We start from the raw sequence: 22,193 nt of genomic DNA on the forward strand, positions 1-22,193 counted from the left end.
TCAGGGGCATTGAGGGTGAGGAGCCGAAAAAAGGGGGAGACAGAAAGGAGGGGGAGTGGGAGTAGGACTGAGTAGTAGAGCAAGGGGAATAAGCCAATAGGATTGAAGGTTATTTAAAGCTTGGCCTACAAAAACATTCAGAAAAATAGAATATGTGTGTGTTTGTATGGCCAGATTAGTACATCTAAAAAGAATCATTCTTTTCATGCTGATTTGCATAGCAGGCAAGCTGATCTCAGTTTTCCATATACTTAGAGAATCTATGTCAGAATGCATGTGTCTATGCAGATTATTCTGGCCTGATGACTGAATGCATTGAGGTGGTAAGGGTCATTTTACTGAGTGACAGAATGATGCTAGGAACTGCTGTACACTTAAGCCCCATCTATATCTGCATAGTCTAATTAGCCAGCCCAGGTCATTATACAATGATGCTCAAGAAATAGCAAAATGCTACCTGAAAATCACAAAGGTAGTCAAGTGTTTGAGCTGAACAAGAAAATACATGCCACATGAATTCAGTTTCATGCCGCGATAAATAAGATAAACTTACATTGTCTAATGAACTCAGGTGTAGTTTGCAAAGATTAATTTTACAAATGTACAAAAAATGCTAATAGACATAAATTAGTTAAACAGTCCTTTAAGTTGTTAGTGTATAAATATTTATGTTTGAATAGTATGCAGCATCTAGTGGTCATTAAAACAACTGCATCTCAGGTGTGACAATGAGCTTTTCTAACCTGATTTGAGTTCTAATTTATGCCATTGTATATATATTATTAACATGATGGGGTATTGCAGAAAAATATCTTCAAATATAAGCGTCCAAGTCTGGGACTTTTGGAGATTTGAGCCAATCAAGATGTACAGACTTAAGCCTGAACATTCAGATTCAGAACTTTAACCTAAATTTTCTTTTGTTAAAGTATCTTCAATTAAACTTGTGTTATCAAGATTGATAGCTATATAATGGTCATAAACTATATTCTTAAGCCTACATTCAAGTTTCAGTACTTTTAACTATTAACACTTAATGCTTTTATCGAGAGCCGCATTGTTAAATGGGATATGTTTTTGTTTAAACTGTAAACATTCCTTGTGTCAACGGCTTCCAACACGCCATTGACATTTTTAAATCCTCGTGGGAGGTATAGGTTAAAAACTCAAGAATAAAAAGCAGAGCGTTTTGTGTTCCACTTTACTTCCCCTTGCCTGCTAGTTCCTCATTGCACTCCTGAAAAGTTTCAAAGTTTTCTTATTACTGGAACAATACAAAAACACACGTCTTGTATTTTAACGGAACAAAATGATGCTGTGCAGCAAAATGCTATGACAGTCTTAAAAAAACAGCCTTTGATGTGCTTAATTTTTAAAAAATAAGATTATGATTATTTCTTTTATTACAGCAAATGTTTTACTGTATACATTTTATAATTAACATGTGCAACATTTTTAGTAAAATCAGCCAAAATATAATTTGGTATTAATTTCTTTAAATATCAAGTTTTAACTGGCATGACAACTTTAAATCTCTTTTTTTTCCACCCACCATCCTTCTTCTGCCATGCGCTCTCTCCCTTCATCATGATTTATTCTGCCTTGTTTGCCTCAATTTTCCTTGCCCACATCCAATTTTACAAATATCTCAGTTGCATTCTTTCAAATCCTTTATTAATTAGTTTTGACGTATGTAATGTCCTTGTATTCTGAAGGAAGAAAAACGGCGAGTGACTGAGGATCACTGCGCGTAACACAAACCCTGTAAATTCTAGACACTAATAGGTACCATAGAATTGCACAAAAATCCGTGAGGGACGACGGAGTCCCTGTTCGAAATTCCATGAAAGAGGTGTAGGAGCCTCGTGCCAGAAGCCCATTAAAATGCTGTCTACATCGTTTTAAACTGTGTGATTGTGAGAGTGAGTGGGAATAAAAATACCAACAGGTATTTTGTTCCATATAACACAGTAGGAGTGTAACAGGTAAATATTTTATGGATGCAAACTCGACTAAAAACCCACCTGTTTGGAATTGTATTTGAAACATAATCAATTACAAATTTATTGATGGAACTTGACTTAATGTTGTGTTTTGATTGTTGATTCTATGTTGCATTCTGTTTCTGTGTTTGATATGATGTAAAGCACTTTGAAATGCCTTGCTGCTGAAATATGCTATACAAATAAAATTTGATTGATTGATTGATAAATATGAACTCAACTAAAAAAAAACACACATCATAAATCTGTCCTTTGAAACCTCTTATTTCGGAACAAACTGCAATAACCCGTCAAACATGGTACCTTGCTGCCAAACTTTAGCAAACTAACCATAAATAAAAAACCTGAAATAGAAATTAAGTTCTAAAAAATCCACAGAAGTCAATCTTTGAGCAATCTATAAGGACACAGAGGCCAGAGGCGATAGAAAAATTGCACATCAGGGAAAAAAGAATTGCAAATACAAAAAAGAAGGGGGAAAAAGCCATCAGTAATGCTTCGATGCACCACAAAGCAAGCAAAAACACATGTTGTTTGAGCATATTTGTGTGTGTGTGCACTCTTTGCCCTCTATTTTGTATTCTGCAATCAAGAGAAGAGAGGAAAAAGGAAGGGAGAGAGGGTGATAAAGACAGACTATTACCTCTGGGGTGGTCATTTTCTCTGCTCCCGTGTTAAAGGAACCCCCACAGACTCTGTGTGTGTACATGCTTGTGTGTGTTCATGGCTTTCAGGAACAAATTTAAACTCAGTGGTGGGGTTGTTCAAGAATAGAACACATGATTCTGCTGTAAAATACTGGAAGTCAACAGTTTTGAAGGGCAAAATTGTAGCAAAATGTAATTGCTAAATAGTTGCTATTGTGGATTTTTCTCTTTGGTTTTTATTTCCAGAAGACAAATGGAAAGACACGGTACAAAGACACGGTATCATACAGACTGGGAAATTTAAGTTTCTCTCAAGACATCAGATTGAAAAGGAAAAAAATTACCGCTAAGAAGTTTGCTTTCCAATATGATCCACTCCAGTCACAATTTGGGATAGAAAACATAATTATAAGTCCAGTTGTATGCATTATGAAGAAGTGTTGCCCTATAAAGATGTGCAAGTGAAACATGCTAAACTCCCTAAATCTGAAAAAATGAAGTCCAGATGCATAAAACAGTATAATACTCAATGCACATATACTTTGAACATTCCTATTAAGATGAACTTGGAAGAGGGACGTGAACAACTTTTTTGATATGTCTGTATTTGAATATGGAAATGTAGATGTAGATATGACTCGATATAACTCAAAATTGTTATGTTCAATCAGAAATCATAAGCCCAGTGTTTGCATTGACCTGGATTCTTTGTAGTAATGCTGGTTGCTAGTACATACACAAGGTCAATCCTGTAAACACACTGGATCCAGCTGATTTTCTTAATTCAGTTAACTCATGATAGCAACCAAACGTTTCAGGTCAAAAACAAAATTTACCTGAAAACAGGGTCAGACATTGCTTCAGAAAGCTGTTCATATAAGTTGTAACTAAAAAGTGAGCTATTGATTGGGTTACATGGACACATACTACACTTAAGAGAATAGAAACAAAAAATGCTTACAACCATTTCCCCCTCCAGAGTCAAACTGTAATTTGCAGAGTATGTTTCCAGGAATGTTTATTTTTTTCCTGACAACCTCTATCACTTTATGTCTTATATTCTTCTCATTCAGTTGTTGGCAGACAACTCTTGATCCCTCTTCAACAGCCGTTTTTTGCGGTTTTAATTCCAATGTGTGCCAAGTAGGACTGCAGACTTCTTGGCCCTCTCTTTGTTGTCTAAGTGTAGCTGCGGGTTCAGACTGCTGGCATTCAAACAAAAGCTCACTGTTGAGTTATTTTGTCTTTACAAATGAGAGAAAGCATCACACCTAACCTCGTGCCCTGCTTCTGTTCCTCGCCTGTGTGGATTTCAGTCGGTTAAGAAAATGTAATCATCCAGCCACGTGTCTGTGTATATGAGGCTCTAGATATATGATTGCTGTTTTGAAATGGTCTGCATGTATGTATGCGTCAAAACTAAAGTATCACATAACATAATAGGCACAGTAAAATGTCTGTTGGACTCATGATAATTTTAATCAATACACATATATGTATATTAATATTACTAGGATACATGTCTAACAGGATGTTGTGGCAGTAGGTCTTGTGGGATTTTCAGAGGATGGATGCCACAAAGGGCACAATGAAGCTTCAGTCAACATGACTTTCTCTAAATAAATGTGCATTAAAAAGCCCTGAAAAATTGTGGATTATTTATGTAGCAACGTTTTCTGTTCTTAGTGAAAGACAAGGCGAGTTGTGAATAGATGTCTGGTTAAAACGTAAGTTAGCACTTAGGGAGGGATGATCTACACAGATTTATTTTTAGACTCTGTGATCCTTTTCATCTTTTTGCAAAAAACAACAACAACAACAACAACAAAAAAACACTTTTTCAAGACTGCTCAGTTACATAACAAATCTGATACATATCAAGCTGAGTTTATCTTTTTATAGATTGACTCAATATTTCCATTACTCAGAAAAACTGTGCATTTACTTATTTTGATTGTAAATGATCAGGCTCCATTTACTGCCCACAGTATTACAGTCACTACATTGTCCACTCTTATTTATGGTGGTCACACTGAGACTGCCGAGAATCTGAGGATGAGAAATAAAAGCTGCACCACAGAGATGAGAAGGTGGAGTCCAAAAAGCAATCAGCACCACACAACTAGTTTTAATAGAACTCATATTAAAATATGCCACAAGATAAACATCAAGTGAGGAAAAAGATTAAAACACACTGAATAGACATGGTTGTAAAATTTGAATAACAAAATGAAACAAACAGGTTTTACCCTGAAAGCAATTGCTGCCTACTGGTTACATCAAAGCATGCAGAGTCCTCCAGGTATTTGATACTGCTTAACGTGGGCCACATGGGATTTTTTATTTGACAAATAAAACAGAAAACTACTAATTTGTGGAGAAAATAATTACTGTATCAATTTATGTAATAGTGACTGTTTTGTTTTGAACTGAAGTAGAGGCTATGGACAAATAAAAAGTTTGTCTCAAAGGTTTTGAAAGACTAATTTAGGGTAGAAAATAAAGGTAAGCGTTAAGGTTAAACACTAAGCTTCCTGTAGACAAAGGGCTGCTTTTATCTCTGTGTCAGCTCTAAATTAGGGTTCTGTCCTTCAAGACTCAGATTAAAGTTTTCACTAGTGAAGAAAATAAATGAATGGATTAAAAAAAAACATGCTTAAAAGTGAATGAAAGCACCTGTGTCAGAAATTTGGCTGCATTAACACACAAAAACAAGAAAGCACAAACAAGGAACAAAGAAAAATGGTGGGTGAGAGAAAAGGCAGCTAAATTCTGATTATTATGTTAATTGACTTAATTTGACCTCTAAACATTTAACAGCTTGCAGCAGAACTTCTACATTTATTACCTTAATGAGCAAAAGGAGACACTCATGAACTGTAAACTTGAATTTGTTTCTATTCAGTCTGTGCTAGCTAAACTAAGGGCCTGACCAAACTGCTTGGTATATTTTAACAAATTTATTTTTATTTTTAATAAAAAAAACTAATGTTTGCTGGAAGATTGTACCTTAAAATTGTAAGCTTAATAAAAACAGAGTCATCACAATGCAGGCCAGATGAGGGGAAAACAAAGATAAAAATGGCCCCATTGTGTGTGTGTGTGTGTTTTGTTTTTTTTTGTTTTTTGCACAGAAAGCAAAAGTGGAATGTGTTCATTTAGGCTTTGGAACTTACAACACTGTTGGTAAAGAAAGTTAAATGCAACAGTCTTCAGCTATTAACTACCAGCAGCCAGCTCATTTTACATGCAACAGTGCTTTTACCGATTTCCTAGAAATTACTGCATATCTTATGAGTTTGCCTACAAAACAAATCCATTTTAATTTTCATATAATGTCAGATATTGCATACGATAGTCTGGGAATTGCTTCCTGAAATAATTTGTTTATTTAATTCAACTGAGTGAGTCGTCTAATATGTTCAAAGATGATTCAGCTGCTGCAGGAAATACTGTATAATCATTAAATGGAACTTTTTCCCTGAGGCTGCCTCTGGAAGCAAATAGCTCTTGATGATGAAAAACTTCAAGCCCCCATACACACACACACACACACACCCGCACACACACACACACACACACACACACACACACACACACACACACACACACACACACACACACACACCCACACACACACACACACCCACACACACACACACACACACACACAGGCAGATAAATAGCAATCCATGTGTGGAGTGTGGACAGTGCATTACCCCAGTTTTAACATTGAACAGAGACCATTAACAGTGTTAATCTATAGATCTTATCATTATCATGAAATAGAGCTTTGCTCCCATTCTAAGAGCATAATCATAAACCATGGCATATTTTCCCTATTTAACCCGCCATTCAAAATTAAGGTCACCCTAAGCATGCTCTACTTTTTGCCAATATTAACAAAACAGAGCAGGAAAAAAAAACATGACATATTTTACAAATTAGACATTACTCCAGAGAAAAAGAAAAATGACTATTGACATCAATAACTCAGAAAGGTCCCCAAGGATAACGCTATAATAATGAAGAAAAAAGAGAGATTGGAAAACACAAAGACTGATGGGACAAAAAGACAGCAAACTCTATGAAACTATGGTATTGTAAAGTAAAATTGATTAGACATACATTTTAATATATGTTTTTCTTTATTTGCAAATGCTAATGGGAAAGGAGGCTTTATTAGGTGGGGTGTTAACAGCATAGCACAATAGTATAATTATTTATAGTGTAAATGCAGAGCCGGTTCTAGTCATTTTGGATGCTGTATGACAGATCATGGTGTTGGAACCCACACACTGCTAAAATGGTCATTGTAGTACATCTTAAAGGTGTAATTACGCAGACGAGCTTCTTGAGCCTTAATTATGTCGTTACAAACATTCACTAGTGATATTTGTATATATCTGTTTAAACTACAGTATATTTACCATAAAAATATATTTTACTTAAATTTTTAACGGTAGCTACCGTTTGCTTTCCAAAATGGATTAACGTACTTCTGAGAAAGTAAAACATGAGACAAACCTTAGAGTAAATTAGAATACATTTGGAAGTTGTATGGTGCACATTAATATCTGTTTCTATTGAGGTTTTTACCTTTTTATTGACACAAATATACTTTTAGAGGCTTCATGTGTAGTCCTACATGTCCTCATTGCATCCACTCAGGACAGAACTGATGAGTTCAGAAATTTATTTAGTTGAGAGTATGGATTTAGAAATTAAATGAAGTTACAACATAACTATAGAGTTATACAGACATTACCCTAACCGCAAAAGTGTTTTTAGGCATATCTACTTTTACATAGCGTAAGAAAGACGCACTTCATAAAAACAAAAGCAGATCTGCAACATGAACTACATCCAGTAAGCACAAATAACCTGACAAAGACGGAGATGTTCCTAAACACAACACCTCTATCCTCCACCAAGAATAAAACCATGATCCAAAAATATAATTTGTTGACTATTTTCTGTAGGATATTTATTTCAAAAGAGAAAATAATATTATTTAATATTTCATTCAAAGCTTTGTTTTCCTATTCTTTTAACACTGAGAATGTATCAAACAGAAAAGCTTCATCTGGGGGATTTTCAGTCTTTTAAAAACAGTGATAGTACCCACATAATATTTCAGACTTATTTCTTTGTCAATCGAATACTCAAATATTCACTGAGTACTATTTACATACTGAGGAATATTCTGCTGTAGAGTGATACCCAAGTCTACAGCAGGGGTGTAAAAATGAGTTTGACACATTATTAAACATTAAATGTGCTTTTGGAACATTATTAAACATCTACATCAGACAGTATGGCTTTTGATTTGAAATAGGTATACTGTCTATACATGATGTTCAAGATGTGCTTGTAATAAATTTCACACTAAATCTTTACTAAAGCAGCTGGTGAATTCATGTGCTGCACAAGGTGCCCTTTTTTCCCTACTTGAGCAGCTGCCTCTCAAGATGTCTATGCATGCCACTGATCCACAGGGTGAATTCATGTAAAGCTGTTAATATCACTTGCAGGAGGAAAACCTAAAAGCACAACAGCTCTGTCAGAAGCCACAAATCATATACCAGCCTTAGCTTGTGAAACAAAAACAAAACCTGCTTGCTAACATGTAGCTCAACTGTAACTTTAAGGAACATGCTAGAAAGGTTAGCATTCACTCTCAGACAAAATGTTTAAATACATTTAAACATTTCTTAATGTATCAGTTGTCAGTTTTGAAAAAAATATATCAATCTGTTTTTATTTACAATAAAAAATGTCATGTTGAAAATGTATTCTCTTCCCAAAAAATCATTGAAGAAAGTCACTGAAGGCGTCACACCAGTCAAATCCTTACAAAACCGAACACCTTTTTGCATCTTTCCATTGGCATTTTGACAATTTCTATTTGAGAAGTTCAAAAGATTAGTGTGAGAGCACCAGGGCCTTGTACAATATACAAATAATAAATAATAAAATAAAATATTATTTTATTCTCAAATACCATTGCAGATAAATGTCCCAAGGGACTACATGCATACAATCATAACAATTCCATACACAGCAAGCTTATACTCCTGTTCTAATTGTTGGACCATTAATCACAAATTTTGTGCTTTAAAGAACAAAACAACTGTTGCATAAGCTCATATTAAATCTGGGAATAACAAAACGTACACCAATTTAGCTCACACTATTAATTGTGATGCATACTAATCAACAGTACCCTTTTCATTTATTATGAGGCTCACTCACAATATATTATCTCAATGAAAAACATCTAATTAGAGATTAATCCAGATAAGCTCAACAAACACTCCCACACATTCACTGATCTAAAGGCTGTGATTCTCCCCGTCATGCATGAGACGCTGCTTGCATATTCTGCACAATCCTTTACTGAGGTTAAAAATGGTCTAGAGTTGACAATGTTTGCTTCATTTCTTCTTGCAGACTTTATTTTTTTGATGTGTGACAGTTAATTCTTTGAAAGTGGTGCCCCATCATGCATGTACACTGTGAATGTTTATATAAAACCCATGCTTATAGGCACAGGGTAGTATAAAAAACTGAATGTATTTAGATTTGCTGAATTCAAACCTGACTTCTTAGGTGATACTTTGTGTTGCTTTGAAGAAGGCAATTTGCACCTCGTCTCTGGACTTAAATGAATACAACTTCATGTTTTTTGACATGTTTTATAGATTTTTGAAAATGCAAACATTACAGTTCCAGACTCTTTATTTTTTGAAGATGTTTTTATACAAGATTGTTTTGGTGTGAATAGGTTTTTTTTCTGATCTTGTCAAGTTAATGTTTCCCTCTGCTTTCATCCTGGTTATAATCTGGATTCACTGACATGTGCAGGATTTTTCATTTGTTCTAAATAAAAATATCTTATTTATACATACCTGTGTCATAACCTGGACTGCATTTAAATCCATAGACCACCATTGCACAATATACTGATCGGATATAACATTATTTGTATATTGTTGATGTATGTTGAGCCCTACTTTTTTGCAAAAACAGCTGACTCTACAGATACTGACTCTAAAACACTTCTGAAGGTCTTATTGTACCTAGCACCAAGATCTTAGCAGCATCCTGTAGAGTTGTTTGTCAAGCACATCCTAAAGATTGTGATTAGATTGAGATCAGGGCAACTCATTGGATTCAAACTCATTGTTATACTCCTCAAATCATTCTTGACCTATTTTTGCCCTGTGGGGGAGCGCATTGTCCTTCTGAAAGAGGCCACAGCCACCAGGGATTACTGCTTCTATTTATGGATGTACATCATCTGTGACAGTGCTTGGGTAGGTGGTACATCTCACCTTACTATTCACATGAATGACAGGGCATGGTGCATGCCTGAGTTCCCCAGAAAATTATTGCACATGCACCCTGCAATCCACGTGGTGCAGAAATAAAACATTTTTCATCAGAACAGATCACCTTCTGTTGTTCTGTTAACCAGTTCCAAATCTATAGCCTATAGTACATTCCTTTGGACAGGAGTCAGGATACCATGACAGCCTGAGTTAACTAGCTGCATACACAACACACTTGGATTCACTGTGTAGTCAGACTTTTTAATCAGAACCAGCAATAACCTTTTCAGCAATTTGAGCTACAGCAGTTATTTTCCTGGATCAAACCACATTGACCAACCTTGCACTCCTTACCTTCAAGACTTCAATTCATGACACAAGTAATTTATTTGTCACATGCTTAGTTATACAACTTACAGTGAAAGGCTTTCCTTAAACAATCCTACTTCCTTTCCAAAATGACTCATTTATTTATGCTTGATCTTTTTTCTTTTTTGCATCTAGCATTAACTTGAACTCAAAATCTTCACTGGCTGCCTATATATCATGACGAGATAATCAGTGTTACTTCACCTATCAGTGCTCATAATGTTTTTATCTGATTAATATACAGGCCTGCTTAAAGTTGCTCTGTTTTTTTCCCCACCTCTGCCTCTTTTAGATCACTCGTTGCTGCTGGTGCTGTCCATCACTGAAGGACAGACATGGCTAACGGCTAGCTAAATACTGGTAATTGAGCTGGAGTCTAGCAACGACTGCTTCATGGAGAGGAAAGTCATTATCCCCATTGGTTTAAACAAATGAATAAAAGAAACCGACAAAACAGAAAAGATGGCAATGAAAAAGACATGAAGGACATGTCTGTTTCATTGCATTGATAGGACAAATGCACTGAAAGAAAAGAAAAATGATGACCAGGATGAAGAAAGAAATAAACTCTTATAACACCACATAACAACTAGATACAAAAACAGGATAATTTCATATTGTAAAGACTGTTTGTTTTATTATTCAATATTAGTAGGAAAAGCACTAAAAATATTGAAGAAAAAGTACATTTATTTTAATATAACTTTTCTGACGTACAACTAAAACTACCAGCAAAAACTTCAGGTGAAGTAAATTAGAAGCTACTAAAATAAAATGTGCCATAAGTTTACTCTGTTTAAGAGAGACAATGTTTATTTTCCTGCGTAATGTGTAAAAATGTGCGAAATGTGTGAAGTTTAAATGTGTGGAAATTAATCAAGTATCAACTATTGTCATGTTTTGAAGTATGTCTGCCACTTTTGATGCACTTCTAATTTGAACTGAGCTCATAGTGTTCATCTCTATTAGGTGGAGTCAACTGCTGGTATATATAAATTATTTTTTTCTATCCTTTGGTTAGGGGTTAGCTTCCAGTTAATTATTTGACTAATTATTAGTCAAATTACTAAAAAAGCAGGTGAGGTAACAACATCAAGTCAAGCATTCTGCAAACAGAAGTGAATGAATCATCAAGCACACTGACAGAGCTGTGACTGCCCAGCATAACTTAGCCTGAATTAAAGAACACTATAATTTTAAAGGTATAAAAAGTGTGATTTACATAAAGCATTATGTTAAAACATAAAACAGATACACAACTTTAACAGGAGGATCTAAACCAATTGAGCACCATCTACACCATCAAAACATTTAATTTACCCAAGTTATTTCAGAACAAGATGCTTTCCTTGCTGTCTCTAACTGTTTCACAGCTTGTAATTTATTTAAAATATGCATTTGGTAGTTTCAAAAACACTTTGAAGCTTCAACAAAACCATTTATTTCTCAACCAGGTACAAACTTTGAAGCATCAATTGGTTGTAGTATTTAGATTTTTTGCATCTTTTTTTCATATTGTTAAAGTGTAACTGAGTGCAATGGCTCAATTATATAAATACGAGGAAATGCCAGTTGCAATGGTTAAAATAAAGATCACTCATAACTCCTTTGAAACTCAAACCCAGGCTCCGTTTTGTCATTGACTCTAAAGTCCTGTTTGATTTTGCACCCTGCGCACTTTATCATTCCCTCTTTTTCTTCAGTTTCAAACAATGTTTATTTAAATAAACCAAACCCATAAAACAACTGAGACATGATATTATTTTATGCTGGCCCGTATGATTCTCATGGCCCCCAAGTGGAATATTCAAATGCCCTTTTTATGTATTCTCTGCACCCACAAATGCTTTTCGAAGCAATAGACACAGGAGGAGCTGCTTGACAAGAAGCTGTTGGGGAAAAAAGAATCGTTACGTGAGCTTCAGTTCTACCTCTCAGCTGTGGAGGAGGCCTTTCTTTGACAATCCACTGCCAACGAACTGCTTCCCGGTGCCATTTCCTGTTTGATCTCCCACGCGACGAGGTTGCTGGGTTTCACAGCGAGGAAGTTGATGCCTGGCTGGAACCTCACCCTACAGAGAGAAAGACAAGGAAAAGAAACAGAACAGGAGAATAAATGGAAAGCAAGGTTAATCTAAAGTTCACATAAGCACATTATAAACAAAGGAACCGCGGTATTACTGTGACAGTTTAAAGCGGGGATTGGTTAAAAATTCAATCTGCTTTGCTTGGAGTTTCCTCGCCCTGCTTTTCGCTCTGATTTTCTTTGATCTCCAATATGTGCCAGACTTTCTTGGTATAAGACGTCTTTTAAAATTGATTCTCACAACATGAATCTGCCTCCCACGGAGCTCTTTGGTGGGAAAAGAAAAAGGTGTGACAGGAAAAAGGCAATGGAGTGACAGGAGATGCCTTATGAAAGTAAATATTTATTTTTTTACCAGAATAATGCCTGAACAGAATGAACAGAATACACTGAACTAGAGATTAGCTTATCTCTACTTATTAGGGTTAATATGTTTTTTGTTTTTTTTTTGTTTTTGGTGTGTAGCTACTCTTATCAAATATTATCAGGACTTTTTAAAAGTGTTCCCATGTTAATCTACATTTACATTGTTTTATTCATCCCTTTTCATATCTTTAATTATTACCCCTCTTCTTACTTTATTTCCCATTCTTCTTTTTCTCAATTACATCATCTCCCTCTTTTTAATCTCATTTTCTTCCAAACTCATTCTCCTTATTTACCACTTTCTTTTGAAACCTCCTTGTTAAGCAGGTTTACTTTAATCTCCATGATTTTCTTCTCAAACCTTTTCTCTTCTGTATCCTGCCCTCCTTCTGTTCCAGTTGTCCTCCTTCCACATGATTCCCTTGCTAAACTCACTACTTTATTTTCCTTACCAGGTCTCTTCTTTCATCTATTCTTTTCTTCGACTTCTTCTTCTCCTCCTTCTCTTCAAGTGTCTCTTCAGTCTTTCATCCTTTCCTCTGTGACTTACTTCTTTTCCTTACCCATATGTTTCCCTTAAGTCCTGCATTTGCCCTGCCTGGACCCTTCAGTCTTGGAGTATCTTGTTGTTCATATCTCAATTTGCTTGCTTTCTTTCTTTCTTTCTTCCTTTCTAATCTGTCCTGGTGTGTTTTGCTCTATTTGCCACATTGACAAGACCCTCCCTCAGTTTACTAACACAATTTCCAACTGTGCTCTTTCGGGAGACATCCCTGTCTCCCGAAAGACACAGACACAGACTCTCTGTTTTTCTCATTAGCAGAAATACAAAACAATATCATTGCTAACATAATGAAGAATAAAGTTTTGTTTTTTCAAATGGGCAAAACACATAACTGAAAAAGTTTAGAATTTACCTTTAAAATTTTCCAAGTTTGGATTTGTATGGAAAATGCAAAACAAATGCAGTAATGTTCACACTGTGCACAATGTTCATACTTATGGTAACCATACTTTTTTAAAATGCCAAATCACACCTTGATGGGATTATGGTTGTGAAAAGGTTTCATGTTTATTTAAGGACAGTTTTAAATTCAGGTTGAACTGCCCTGATCTAGGTCTAAAATATCAAAATAAGCAGTAAATTAGCTACTCTTTAGACCGGTTTCAAAATACTACCACCAATAATTGCATGATTTTAGGAAAGCAATTGTTATTGCTAATGACTTTATGTGTGGTCATTAAAAAGTCTATTACCATTCCAACTTAAAAAACTTGGTTCTGGGTAATATCTGCAGCTTTGGCAAGAAAAAACTTAATTCTTTTCTTAAATTTACCACTTTTACCAGACCTTCACCTTCTGAAATACTACTTGTTTAATGTTATGCTGCATGAAACAAGTAATATCACAGGTTAATTGTATGTGTAATCCAGGCTTTTCTGGATGGAGCAATCCTACAAACATTCACTAACAGAATTGTAAAAGAATTGATTAAGTCCGTAGAGGAGTCCATTCTTTTTTTTTTGTCAAATCAGAGTAAACGCAGAAATAGAGCTGGTCCAAGTTTGTCCAAATGGCACAAAAGCTGTGAAATAGTCTATCATATGATTCACCAATGGGAAGTTGATTTTAATATTGTGTTTTAATGTGGTTTATAAGATCCAAATGCTACTGAAGATGGTTTTAAAATTAGTAGTTTTACTTCAAAATGTTATAAAAACTCAAATTGTTATAAAAAAAGATTAAGTCTGGAAAGATACGGAGTTTATAATAAAAAAAATGTGTAGAAACCCTGAAAGAACATAATGTTATTCATCTTGCCATCTATTAAAAGGAATAGATGTTGTACATGTGTCAGAAAAGGTTTCTAGGCGTGTACTTTTGAGTGTGTATGTAAGTTGATTATAATCAGAATGCTTTTTTGACATACTAGAACGATGTGTGAAGGAATACAAAGTTCTATGGATTTATCTTGAAATAAGATGAAAAGTTAGATGGTTCAAAAATATGTTTGTTTTTTTAAGACTTTTGCTTTGGTAAAAACTGATTAAAAAAGAAGAGGAGGAACAAAAAAACATTTTTGTTTTTTTCATTGTACCAGCACAGTTGAAAACCTCAAAAGAGTCATTTAAGTATTCAAGAGCTTTTTTATAGTTTAACAGCTCGAGAAGTTCCACAAACGTCTTTGGGATTGTTCCAAGACGTACATCTCTGTCTCCCGAATTCTCTCTCATTTTACCTCCCCAGCCTTTAATATTCATCCCTCTCTCTTTTCAGTTCTCTGTCTTTTGTTCATGTTTCTGTCCTCCCTATCCAACATAGAGTTTAAGAAAAATTTACATCAAAGTATAACATCAGTACAATGTGAATAAAAATGTGTATGCAAAGCAATTTTCTTTAAATGGAAGATGCACTGAAAGCAATATAAATCATATACATTATTTATATGTATATAAAACAAAATACAGTAGAAAATCCAGTCATTGAAACAGGTACAGGAAAAATAAGTGCTGTAGTAGTTAAAAACGTAACAGGAACTAACTGAATATAGTCATTCAGGATGTGTCCCATTTTGATCAACCTACTAAACCACATCGTGTTATTTAACCCCCATCTCCAAATCCATTAAACAGAACAAAAAATGAGCAAGACTGGCAGTTCAAACTGCATTCTGACAGAAAACATTGCAAAATGTCTAAAAAGTCTTAAAATTAATTCAGATTCCATCAGAACAGAATCATAGTTTGCATAATCCAAATAATTACATTGCCATTTTCATATTCGGATCTCTGAACTCTATTGAAGAAATATCTCAGATATTAGGTGTACAACAGGAGAAAATCCAGTCAGAGTTTGCAGATAACAATGCAGCGTTATCCCTTTTTAACAGTTAACAAATGGATTAAACACTTGTTAAAATGAGTAGAATATGTGAAACTAGAAAGTAGCACAGATACATTTGTAAATTTAGGTGAAAAAGTGAAAAGCATAAAGAGTAACACGACTGTCCTGCAGTCTTTGAGCCAGGTTTGAACAGTACAGTATATCCTTTAGTGTGTGTCATTCAGCAGACCAAATGATGGACAGGACTGAATCCCTAAGCTGCCTCTGTCAGATCTGTGTACAGCAAGAGAGCCTGACAAGTGTCTGAGTGTTTTTTACTCGATCAGTTTTTTGGTAATACAGGAAGACAAGTTAACTTCTCCCTGTTCTCTCTTTCTCTCCCTCTCACTGTGCCTTGTTCACCTCCCTCTGTATTTATCAGCCTCTGTTGCATTTTTCCTGACAGCAATGCTCCTCTGTCTGGGAACTGTATGATAGATTCCTAACACACTGTGGCAAATTAACAGCTCCTAGCAGCTCATATTTACAGGCATCAGTGGTTTCATTCTCAGTCACAAAATCAACATAAGAAGGAAAACATTTGTTTTGCAACAGAGAACATTAAGAAGGCTCACATTCTGCTCTGATCAGATAGTCAGTTTTTTCTGTGCTGGTCAATGAGTAGCAACTCAGACAACAAAACAATTGTCTTTATTTCAGAGCTGTACCTTGTTATGGACACTTCAATGTTAGTTTTACATTTGAAAAAATAGGATTTGAAAGAAGATAAGTCACCATATCTGTTTCCACTTTTTATTGTTTTTTTTTTGTTGTTGTTCTTATAGAGTCATGCTAATTCTACAATGCAGTTGATACTTATGGATTTTGTAATAAATATTCTTTTTTCTTTTCTTGAATCAAGCCACTTCTGATCTGGAGACAATGGAAAAAAATAAAAATAAAAAAATAACAACAACAACTGGATTGTGCCTTAGTGGTCCAAAGTCCATTTTTCAGATCAAATTGTTTGGTAAAAATGTTTCCAACTCAATAACATGAGAAAAAAATGGGCCTACAGAGACAAGTTGAATGTGGATGTTGATATCAGTATTTAAACTGACAGGAAACCAAATAATTTGAGCAAGGACAGGAAAAAAAAAAGGTTAGGCTAAAATAGAAAGTTGTTCATATCAAATTATTCCTCCCAATTCTGTCCTTGAAATGCACTTCAAATACAAATTCTAGTCTAATAAAATAGTCCAGAAAAAAAATTACAATTATAGAAACTAAAGAAAGAGCTTAAGTATTCACCCACACACATATTTGTTCTTGGGAAACACATAATCAGGAATCCGAAGATGATTTGAACTTATAAATCACATACATGAGCATGAATAAATAAATTCAGTGATAATTCAGTTTCTATCAGGTAGTATGACCTGAAACTTGTGTTTTGTCTGCCGCTTTGCCTTGTTTGTCTCCCAGACTTTGAACCCTTTAGAATAAAAAGCTGACATCTTGTTTTTGTGCCAGTTACTTTTTTAATAGACAACCTTCAGCACTAGACTGATAATCAGAGGTTCATGGTAAATACTCCTCTTACTTTATCCATATGCTCTATATTATAAGAATCCCTTGACTTCACAATAAACTAAAATAAAATAAAAAATCCTACTGCGTGGCAAACTCAAATACTCGAGTAAATCTCTCATCAAACCATAAATCCTTATTGCCTTAAAACTCTGTTTAAAGCCTTTGGGCTTTAAGAGGCTAAAAACTGACAGAGAGACTCTGCAAGAAAAACTGAAAAGGCTTAGTAAGAAAATCAAGTCATTTGAATCATTTCACAAGTTGGTAAACACATTTACAGGTAAAACAGCATGGTTAAAGCTCTGTCCGTTAATTTTTCTAATCACTGAACGCAAGATTGAAACCAATAATGTTATGTACTAAATTCATTTTGTGGGGATATTTCTACCTTCTAGTTTTAATGTGGATTTAACATGACGTAAACATACTAATGCACTATCCACAATAATGTAAAAACTATCAGCGAAATTAATTGTTCTACATTATTATACATGTCTATCTCTATAAATTAATATGCCAACAACAGAATAATTTAGATAACAGATGTATACTATACTTCTTTAGAAGTAAAATTTCTATTTTCAGTTTATCTCGGTCTGAATTTTCTTTTTCATATTCCTTTCCTCTATTCTTTAATTTGCCTTGGTCTAAATCTTTCTGTTTACACATTATGACTGATTATTAATTGGTCCAAACTCCAAGTTCAGCACAGACTAACACTTTATTAGCACTTTATGAATAACAATTCTTTTTTTCATATGGCCTTCTCTGCAAATGACTAAGACCTTGGATTCATAACAAGTAAGAGCAGAAAAAGAAAATTATAAATGATCAAACCACTTATAATGTTGAGTTATTTAAAAATTAACCTTTGCTGCTAAAAGGGTTTAAACAGATTTACCATTATTCAGCCCTCATTCTAGTTGGGTTTATCTGTTCAACCATTCAATGACATGAACAGGTAAATCAAACTATAACGATTTAAAGCATAACAAAAAGATAAAATGAAAAAATTTTTCCATTCATGAAGTTTTGTAATCTTTACACACAACTTATTTTGCCTTAGTTCTCTTTTCTTGTTTCTGTCACAGCTAGTGACATAAACCAGTAAAGATGTTCTACCATTTCTTACCTGAAGGATTAACGTCAATATTGTCTATATAGCTTCAATATTTGCATAATGTTCTACATTTCTCACTTTAACTGAACACAAACATTTTTTTCTGAAAATACATAAGTACATTGTAATATGTTCATACAGCTTTCTCAATAGTTTAGCAACCTTGAAGTCTCTCTTTTCAGTGACAAACTGCAGAACAAACATTTTCAGAAATTTCTGCTGGCTCAGAAAATACTATATATAATTTAAGGTGATGAAATGTGATAAAAGCTCAGAGGTGGCAACATCTAAATATAACTGAATGAAAACAAGAAATATGATTCCGCATAAAACATGTTCATTATTTCACTTATTAAAAAGATGTCAAGAATGCCCAATAATTAGATTACCACAATTGATGACAATTCCTAACTTAAAGTGATGGCTGAGGCTAGAGTAACTGAAAAGGCAAGACAAAAGCAGACTGATCAAATTCAACAAAACAGCAGCTTAGTTCTCAGCACACCCAGCAGAAGCTACCTTCACTCAACACGAGTGGCATTTAAATGAGTCAACTGTCAAATCATTAAATCTTGTTTTCAGCTTTTCCTGGTTTTTGAAAGACAGAAGGAAAACAATCTGTTGTTGTGATCAGGACAGTGTAAGTCTCGGGGTTACTTTTTCATGTGACAAGCTGTCAAGACAATACAAAAGCTGGAAAAAGTGTTTTTTATGTTATGTTTAACAAATCTTTTGAAAAATTATGCGGGTAAATCAAGCATAATTTTGCATTTCTGAATACTGTTACATAAAATTTGTTAAATCAAATTGGGTTTGCATTTAAAACACTAGTAAGGACTTAAAATTCATTTGTGTTAAAATATTTTCTCCTAGTTTATGCATACAGACCAAAAAGAAACAGATTTTTGTATCTAGAACATCACAAGGTAATTTAGGCGTCATTGTCCTTGTATTACATGCCATTCAAATGTTATAACATTTTGTTTTACTTTGATTTGGACTCCTTCCTTTTTCCTTTGCCTTTTAAACTTTATCGTTTCCTTTTTTCAATTCACTTTCTGCTTGAGTTTGAAATTATTTCTGCCTATTTCCAAACATTCCTCTTCAAATAAATATATCAGAGAAAAAAAAGACTAAACTTAAATTGTACTTCTTGATTAGGTTTGAAAAAGAATAACAAATGTCATTAGTTACCTTGCATCGTTTTTGAGAAGTTTGAAAAGAAAAAAAACAATAAAAAAGCTGATCTGTTGTTGAAGACCATTTCCCTGAAAATCTAAAAGGTCAACAAAATAGGAAAAAAAAAAAATGGAAGAGACTTAACACACAGCATCACTGGAAAGACTTTAATTGTATGGTTTCTTTTTTTTTTTTGAAAACACAACTTAAAAGAGAAGGTTAATTTTTTTTAAATGAGGTTACATAGAGTACTTGTGATCTTTGCATAGTGAAAACAAAACATTATTAGTTTGGATAATTAGGGAGAGGTTCTCATTTGAGTCTCAAGCTCCATTACAGAAACCCTTTAAAGGGCAAATTTCTGCCTTATAAATAATTTAAAGTTTAAAAATGTTACATGAGAAGTCCAGTTAATATTTCTCCGATATATTTTCCCACTTAAACTGTGTTCTCTGTATCTTTGAGCACTTTTGACCCAGTGTTTCTGTGTTTTTCCTGTGTCTGATTTTTGTCCTCTCAACCCTTCAGCTGGTCACAGCTCATGGTCACTCATACTGACCCTGTTTCTGCTGGAGCTCTCCGTCTGTCAAAGCATTGTGTTTCATTTTTACTGTCACCACTTTTCTGCTCAGATCAAATTCGGTGAAAAATTATCTGCAGAAGCCTAGTCGGTTGCATTGAGTCAACCATATGAGAAAATGCCTTTTGTTGCAATTTAGTATAGTTGGGATCAAATTGAACCATATCTGTATCCGCATATGATCAAAACTGAATTAGTTTTGAATGAGTTAGGACCAAATTGGCTTCTAAATGATTGTACATAAATTGGTACTCATTGTCTTGTAAAGCGCCTTTGTTTGTCAACTTTTGTTTTAAAATTAAGATGAATGTTTACAAAAAAACACAAACAATTCAAGATCAGACTCTCTCAATGCATCTCTTCTTTAAAAACTTTAACCCTTGGAAACACCAAACTAAACTCTACTAGGACACGAGAGAAGGTTTGCAAATTGTTGCATATTAATCACAATCTTTAATCTTCACTGGATAAATGTCAATCCATAAAGACAGCCTTTACATTGTTAATCTCAACAAACAGAATGTTTTTGCTCTCACATAGTTAGCACCTATTGGCTTTCACAGGAACCTGGTAATTAATCTGATATATAGCAGCAGTGCAGCATCTGGAAGACAGAGATACAAGCTAATTGTTAAAATGCCAAATGAAAAAGAAAGATTGAAACATCTTATGTAATGTCTTCTTTACTTCTTAGGAGATCTGTGGCTGCTTTTTAATAGAGTGTCAAAGTATGACTTACAATGCAGTTGTTAAATGCTAAAATGTAGTAAATACATTTTATATGCCTCAGGTACTGAATTACATCTTCAAAAACAAAACTAGGATTTGTTTTATCTAATTGTATACTGTAAGAAAATTTACTATTTCCTCACTTTATAGCCCACACTACAGATTTTTCTCTAATCCCTATTGTGATTACCATGTTTCATATTTTGCAGGAAGAAGGACTGGTGTACTTCACAAAACAGATGAAATCATGAGGAAAGAATATTATGAGGAAACGTTAAAGCAAAGTCTTAAGACATCAGCTAAAACATTATGGCTAAAATTATTTATAAAGTGGAGTAAAGCATGGATAAAAAATTTCACCACAAAGTTAGTTCCATAGAAATTTTCTTAGGCAAACCAAAAAAACGTGTGTGTGTGTATTTTGGCTCCCAACCTGCAAGGAATCAACCAAGAACATAAGTTACTTTTCTGCAGAAGAGGGAAGAGAAGACAGACACGGAGAACCGCAGTCGAACACTGTCTGGGATCAACTTCGCCGGCTCTCAGTCCTCAACTACCTTTTATTGAAACAGAGTATGACCTAATCACATGAACATTGTAGCTCTAAACAGGTGCAACTTGGCCTAATTGATTACACAGCATTTAAATACAAGCTCTTTTCTTTAAGTCTGAGCGTGACTATTGACGTGGCATTGTTTCCTGTGTCTCTGCGGATATTATCTCAGCGAGTCACAAGCTTCTGGTCACCACTGTCCCCATTTCCTGGAACAGTTAATAACGTACCGTGAAAGAAAAGGAGCCTAGTAAAAAACACGAAAGAATAATAATATGAAAACATAACCTTTCAGATAAACTCATTTTCCCAAACAGTGACGAGCTTGTGGAGGGATAGTCAGAACGTTTGACTAAGTCATGGTTTTATGGCCAAAAAAGAAATGTATGTAAACTTCTAAATTAAAAAAGAAATATTTTGAAAATCTCTTGTTCTGACATTTTGGAAACATATGTAGGTTTGTACAATCCTAACTGGCCTAAAACAAAAAGAAAAAACATATTAAAGTGAAAAACAGATTACTTGTCCTTTAATTATGTGGCTGTAAATATCAAGCTTCCAACTGGATATATTCAGGGTCACATCCCCTGTTTTTTTAATTAAATACCTATGCATCACTGTGAAAATCTTTTTGCCTGCTGTTCAAGACGTATTTATTCTACAGTTTGATTCTGCCCCATGAATTCTCAACCTCCCAAACGTAACCACAGAAACTTCCTTTTTATGCCTCCCTCCCACATCTGTCCTGTAAAGCAATAAAGACTTCTAATTACGCAGGTTAGATCATAAGAATAGCAAAATCAAGTGTGCTAA

At 34.4% G+C, this 22,193-nt stretch overlaps 1 protein-coding gene across 1 annotated transcript in view; it reads right to left on the reverse strand.

Moving 5' to 3' along the window:
- LOC102217012 (transmembrane protein 132C-like) overlaps positions 1-22,193 on the reverse strand; it is a 224,800-nt gene that overhangs the window by 89,347 nt on the left and 113,260 nt on the right. The window contains exon 4 of the mRNA XM_005801012.3: positions 12,285-12,425. Within this exon, the coding sequence (XP_005801069.3) occupies positions 12,285-12,425 (141 nt within the window). The remainder of the gene's footprint in view (positions 1-12,284; positions 12,426-22,193) is intronic.

This window comes from Xiphophorus maculatus, chromosome 12 (genome assembly GCF_002775205.1).
Source record: "Xiphophorus maculatus strain JP 163 A chromosome 12, X_maculatus-5.0-male, whole genome shotgun sequence".
NCBI lineage: Eukaryota > Metazoa > Chordata > Actinopteri > Cyprinodontiformes > Poeciliidae > Xiphophorus > Xiphophorus maculatus.